Raw genomic sequence first — 7,574 nt, forward strand, 5'->3', positions numbered from 1 at the left:
TAAGTTTACGTTTACGAATTTTAACTAAAAAAAACCCTAACCAACATGTCTAGTTTTCCTAGTTTCTTACACAACTATAATAATATTTACCATTTATTGTAAGTTGTTTACCATTGAAACTTCCATTATCAAACGTGTTTCACACCGTCGTTCCCTTATTTCGTAAGAATCTGATTTTGAACACGATTGTTACATAAAGGAAAACACAGAAACAGACTTTTTATAAAGAAGAGATGGAAGTCACTGAAGAAAATATGAAAGACAACAGCTATGCTAACTCATTACCACTACTTTTTGAGTGGCCCTCGTGTTCGAGCATTTAATGAACACGTGGTTTTGCAAAGCATAAATATTATGGTATCTGAGAGAGTAACTTAATTCTATAGTGTTCTTTTAAAGTTTAATACAAAATGTTGTACTCTGCAACTTATGCGTTTGTTCTTTTGTTTCTAATAAACGGCGTCAATGTTTCTTTGGCTGCAGAACCAGTATGTTCAAAATTTGTTTACGAAGAACAACTTTTGGAAAAAATGGTTCGAACGGAGTTTAAGGTTGAAACAATGGAAAGTGAAATAAAGAAAACCCAGTTTTCTGTCTTGAATACTTTAAACGAAATAAAGAAGAAAGATGCCGACATCATCGATAGATTTGATGACTTCAGAAACAATATCACGGAAGAAATGATTGCAAATGCTAAGGATACAGAGAAGAAAGAGGGTAATGTACTTTATGACATTGAACACGAGTTTAACAAGCTTTTTTTAATGTATATTATTTTAATAACTTACAAAGTACAAAGTGAACAAAAATTATGTGTCTGAATTTTGAGAATCCAAAGACGGGTAATGTAATGGATCAACCTTTTACACTGATTTATATTGCGCTTAGTTTTCACTAAACTGTCTTTATAATCTGATTTTTTGTTCTTAATAAATTTACTAAATCTTCTATACATAACATAATAAAGTATAAAAAATGCATCTGGATTTGCACTGGCAATAAAAATTATGTTATGAAAACAAAAACATTGTTTATATTTTTTCTGCCATTGTCTAAGTTAAGCTGGAAATGTATAACTTCTAAAGCTACATTGCAACTTGCAAGTTACTTCATTTTGTGAAAATATCCCAAAATCAGCTGGAAATGTACACTTAAAAAAATTTCAAGGAACAAAGTTATAAAACATACACTTTCAAATAATATTCTAATTCTATGTAACAGACCTTTGTATTCTTATAATTAGCTTTATCTTTAAAAGAATTTATGAAAATAAAAAAAATGTCGTATAAGATTCCTTTTTGAGATTGACATACATTTGTCAACCGGAAAGCAATATTTTTTCAGTCCGGTTTGTAAGCATTATTTTCAGCAACAGGAAATTCGTTGATTCCATTTTAAATACTTGCTGGAAATATAATTACATATATGCACCTTGTAAAATAACTTAAGTGGTGGCAATATGAACTTTTTTTTGGTTTAAAATTTATTTTCAAAACTCCAGTTTTATCGAGTACTTCTTATTTAGCTATTTGGACACAACATTTTTGCAAGTGTTTTAATTTAGTCTTTTTTCTTTGCTTGTTATTTCTTTTTTATTATTTCTCTTTGGTTTCTTATTATTTTTATAGTATCTTAGTTATATTTACGTAAAAGTAAAATGTTATTTGTGTATCTACTGTTTATCCATGCCTGGCTAGTCTTTAAATTTAAGAGGATACCATTGATATGTTGCATAATACATGTATTAAGAACTCCGGTGGTTGTTATAGAAACATTTTGAAGTATTTCAATTTAATATCTAATAGTTATGAATTGATTTTCTAAAACGACTTGACTGCAAATGTTTGAACATATTTTTCTTTGCAATGATGTTTAGGTCAATTCATGAAAGATATCATAGTTAGCATGGTAGCAATATTCTCAGGTTAAAAGTTTTCTTTTCTTTAGAATTATGATTTTACACTGGGAACAATAGATTTTTGGTCGTAAAATTTACAAAATTAAAGATATTTCAAATTCAGAAAGATCGGAAAAACTTTAGAAAGATATATTGTTACATCTGGATAATGCGGCTTCACGAAAACCATGTTACAAATCAGATGGATGAAACAGTAGAGACTTTCTATGGTGATATTAGTTCAGGTAATAATTGATAATTCTTTGTTACAGAATTCTTCAAGAATTTGTTTGAAGAACTACGAAAGAATTTAACGAACGACATGGAGAATCAAAGGAACGCTCTTACTGAACTCCAAGGTAATGTCTGTCTTTCAGATGATGTTAATTATATTCTGATTTAATCATATTTTATTGCTAATATAAATCTAGAACATGCAATATATTGTACACATAACACATTAAAATAAACACACATATGACGAAGCTAATTTAAGTAAATAGCAAATGTGTTGGACCACAAGTTTTTCCAACATTAATGACGGCCCTCTCCTGAAATAAGTAATGTAACAAAATGAGTTGTGTAGATACTAAGTAAATGTTTTATATGAAATATTTTATATTGGAAAGAAAAAAAAACAAGAAAATAAACAACAAAGATAAGCTATGAAATGAAATATCAAAACTAGTTTTTAAATAGAAGGAAATTTATGTTTTGTTCGCTCTCCACAAAATTTTATATTCACATGGTAACGTTCATGAATTTGTTGAGGTTTTAGTGATGTATGAAATTTTGATCATCCGGGTCACAATCAGATTGTAAATCTAATCATCATCATCTACCTGCCTTAGTAACAAATACAATAGATGTTATTAAGAAGAAATAGTGGTTAATTTTGGACTTTATAATAGTAGCTTGATCTGAGATATTGTGTTCAGCCTCAGTGGATTATACACAGAGCGAACCTATCTTCTGTTTTTATCTGAACCAAAATTGACTAAAACTCCTCTAAAAAAACATTTACCAGTTATAAATTTTAATGAACTGGCAAAATACCTAATCGGGGTTTCACTTCATGTAGTACGACCTTTGATTTCTGTAAACTTGGTTTTGTTTGAGAAAAACAATAATAAAACCTATGAGAAGATCCCTTTGGAATCATAGAAAAAAAACAAATAAAAAATAGCAGACTCGGTTTGTCTGAGTCTGTTATGCCGTATTTACTACAGAACATCAAAAGGTATGCAATGTTTAAGCAATGCATGTAAAACATATAAGGAGGAACTGTACTTTATGAACTTTTAAGAACCCACATATAAGTTTGATATCCTGTTAAAGTTGAAACTATTTCCGACCCGAATTTATACTTGTTTCTTGGTTATAAGTGAAACGTTCGGCGTTTTATATATGACCTGGTACATCCTTTTTATGCCACGTCGAAAACAAACAAAAAATGTCGGACGCTACAGTACTTGAAAATATCAAATAAAAATCATAAGCAGTACTGACCACAAGGTAACAGTGAACAAAATGACTTTTGTATGAAACATATTTTTCGCAGTAAATAAGAAATTAGCTGTCCATAACAACACATCCACATTACTGTATGAAATCGTTAACATAAGATTTGATGTGATTTTGTCTTTAGATTAATAATAAAACAGAAATAGAAATGTAATGAAATGAAATATTTAATCATGTTATAGGGATATAATTGATAAACAAGTGAATGTATGACAAAAAATATCTATCTATTATAATCACTTGATTTTATTGACGTCCTTCACCAACTTTGCTAACGATAAATGATTAAATAATTTCAGATGCAGAGGAGAAAGTACGGTCTTCCGTTGCATTTTATGCACACCACGTTACAGATACAACCCTTGATGTGGCTGATGAGATCATCGTATTTGATAGCACCATAACAAATGAGGGGTCTGGATATGACGAATCAACAGGTATCTTCACAGCACCAGAAGGGGGACTTTACCACTTTAATATCAATGTGTGTACGTATTACGGAAAATATAGTTTCGTTGGCTTGGTGTTGGCAGGTCAAGTTGTTGCAAGAACAGCAAATTACGACAAAGATTACTACACTTGTAATTCGGTAGGAGCATTAGTTAGAGTGAAATCAGGAGAACAGATATGGGTAAAATGTACCTCAGCAAGTTCTAATCGCAAGTTAATCGAAGACGATTTGAGAATGAACACTTTCAGTGGAGTTCTGCTTTACAAATAGATGAGTAAACTCACATGATAAACGTTATATGTACTTTATATTTGGTAGCAGTAAAAAACTACCACAGACTATCATATTGTATGAATGCGAGAATTTTCTGACTTATACTTCTTTATCAACATAAGCCCGCTCGCTTAGCTAAATAGGGAGAGCAAAATCTGTTTCCATGAAAACATTTCAGTGCATTTAAATGCATACAGTGTTACTGATATCTACGCTTGTATGTTTGAAGCACAAACGTATTTCTTTTATTTTAAATTATTTCGAGCTTTCGAGATTGTATGTCATGCGCACGAGATAACATATCGAGCGCTAGATATCAAATATCATTGGCTTGATATAACACGTTGCGCGCTCGATATAGTATGTCATGCACTCGAGATTATTTGTCGGACATTCGATAAAAGATGTCATGCGTTCGAGATTTCTAACGGAAAGAAGTTTTGCAAACCTTGTTTTAGCCGAAAAAAAAAACATTTAAAATCAATTTGATTTAAAATAAAGAAATGTTCAGTAATTCATTGCTGTTTGATTCTGTAATACAACAAGGTAAAGAATCTTACACTTATAAAATCACATATAATAGTAATAGGAATATTTCATAGACATCAATAGACATCAATATGAAGACAATTCCAGATTTTTAAATGACTTTAAGCCTATTTATGCCTATTCTAAAATTAAAACCAACGATATTAGAAAAATGTGATTGTGCAATTTCATCTAGACTGACCAGCAAAGTAATTATGGTTTATTGCATAAGATGATGTCAACAAAACGAATTATGAGGACACGGATGATAGGTTCAGGGAGAAACATTTTTAACATTGCAAAATAGCGATAACCATTTTAGTAGATGGAAAAGCAATTTACGATTGCGTTTGATAATTCTCTTCTGATATCGAACAATTTAAGCTCTTTAAAATAATTATATATATAGACAAAAAAAGCATGCTCACGGTGGAGACAACTCTACCACATGTCCGCTATACACTCGTTTCCTGGGTTACCTTTTACAAAAAAAAATATTAAAGATTTTTTCTCTGTAAAGAAGAATTTTTTATTTCTTCAAGAACCTTTCAACAGCCTTTCTTTTCACTTAAACGGTATGATTGTCTTGTCAAACAATATATCAAGGATTTACCATAGAAAAATAAAACAAGTAAGTGCTTAATTAATTTTTGAGGCACCATACTTCAAGACAGTTAAACTTAAAATTCTACTGTTTTTGAAAATTTACAGATGGGCGAGTTTAAATGCTATGGCTATAAAACAATGAATAACCTGATCTGGCCTGAAGTGTCGATGTCAAATGCATGTTGTTCGTAGTATACAGGGTTCTGTATTAAGTAAAGTTCCTCTTTGAACTGCTGAGGTAAATTCAAACAGTTATTTAATTTCGAAAATTTGAATTTATAGGAAATATTATAAAACAGAAATCTATAAACACTAGATTAAAGGTAGTTTTGATTTCCAAGCAATAGCTAAGACCTCAGCAGTCCAGTGAGTAATTTTTAATTTGGCTGATGGAAAGGATATGAACTTTCAATATCTGTCAATTAATGCCACTGGGAAAGTCAAAATGTTTTGTTTACATAAGATTCTAACTCTTTAGATTTGATGTTGAAATTTAGGTATAAATGTTTCGATGTATTTCTAAATTGATAAATCGACATTATCTTTATGTAGTTAATAATATTTTATAATTAGATATAATGATAGGCATTATACTTTTCTTGAATTTTATATTTGTATGTATGTTAATACTTTTACATAATAAGACAAATAAATAAATAAAATAAACGAATACTAACAAATATATTGTCTTCATTTTATAGTATTTGGCTTTAAAATAATGACCAGCCGCCCGACTTAGTTGTCATTAGGACGAAGTGTGATAAATGTTTTATTACATTTTACCTTTTATTTGTACTCTTCCTTATAAGCGGAAAATCATATTAATTACTGATTGATCTATTTTCTTTAGTGTCTCTCTGAAAATGGCAATGCTCATTGCCGCTTTGTTTTTTGCACTCTCAATGATGTTTATTTCCAGCTAGCATTTTAGTCCTGCTGACCGCAGTTTGTAGATATAGATATAATAGAAAAGTGCTTATTCATTATTTATAAATCACATAAGATTTTACATATAATGTAGCCTGTAAGCTAAATATGCACTGAGAAGACGATTATATATAATTGCTCATGATATGTACCACAAACATTTAAAAGAACTACTTTGTACGCCCAGGCATGTGAATACTTGAATAATGTGATATAAAAATAAAGGTATCTTTTCACTACAGAAAGATGATTTGTAAAAGTGTGCGATCTTGCTACACTGACTTTCATATCATCAGATTTTACACGCAAAACTAGGTATGAGTAACGAAAGTGCCTGGTGGGTGCTAAAAGAACTGAAAGAAGACCAAAGAGCATAGCAAAAAAACATCTGGAACGTTTTAAAAGTGATGAAAATAAGTTTTTAACAAATTAACTCAGCAAGTGGCCTCTACAAATAAGCAAATTATGCATTATATTTAGTTTTCCGTAATTTGTAAACTATATACCTATATTATACGGGGTGTGTAAAAGACCGAGTTTAAGAAGTGTTGTAATGATTGAGTTGTATTTCTGTCACAATTCGGGCAATCTGTGGAAAAATGTAATGAAATAACAAGAAAACAGAACCATGTTTTGATACATTAAAACACGTGAAATTAAACCGCAGGCCTGAAACCTCTTTGTCGTGCTTAAACATACTAAAACATGATTCTGCTCTTTATAACGTTAGCAAATTCATCGAAACGTAAGAATAACCCAGTAAAGGAAATAAAATTGCAACAAACTGCTTTTTATTAAACTTAACATTATTCGTCAGGCACATCTTAAGGTATCCGATCCATAAATAGATAGCATTTCAATGCCTTGTGATCCCATGTTTTGGTATCATTTGAAAGAGTTGTGTCTGCTGAACAAGAAGACCATAATAATATGCACGAATCAGTCATGTTTTTCAACTGAGAAATGATAAATTTTACACTGTAACAACTGGATTTCTGTTGAACATCATTGATAACTATAACCTTAAGTAAAAAAATAGAAATTCTTAACATATTTTTGTCATGTAATTTATATTTTCTTTCTTTTTCAGTAGACAATACACTTTTAAATTATACCAAAATTATATGAGCTTACCAGGCATCAATATTTGATATATTTCAATAGCACTGTCACATAGAACTTGCTTATTTGTAAATAGGATAACTTAAGTATTATTTAATTTTGTTGATAGATTTGCAATCCGTTTTAGGTACATCTCCCGTGACCTGTGAACGTTAATCAACTGCGTTAGAGCAAGAAGGCTATAAGCAAATTAGACTATTAACAATAATATGAAAATTATTTTGTTTTACGTAAAACTGGTTTGGT

General features: G+C 30.2%; 1 protein-coding gene across 1 annotated transcript; it reads left to right on the forward strand.

Annotated features, from left to right (window-relative positions):
- Window positions 1-410: 410 nt before the first annotated feature.
- LOC128558228 (uncharacterized) lies at window positions 411-5,797 on the forward strand. Its single transcript, XM_053547105.1, has 3 exons — window positions 411-717; window positions 2,170-2,256; window positions 3,721-5,797. Exons 1-3 carry the CDS (start codon window positions 411-413, stop codon window positions 4,140-4,142), a joined length of 816 nt encoding a protein of 271 aa, XP_053403080.1. The 3' UTR covers window positions 4,143-5,797.
- Window positions 5,798-7,574: the final 1,777 nt, after the last annotated feature.

Source organism: Mercenaria mercenaria, chromosome 7 (assembly GCF_021730395.1).
Source record: "Mercenaria mercenaria strain notata chromosome 7, MADL_Memer_1, whole genome shotgun sequence".
NCBI lineage: Eukaryota > Metazoa > Mollusca > Bivalvia > Venerida > Veneridae > Mercenaria > Mercenaria mercenaria.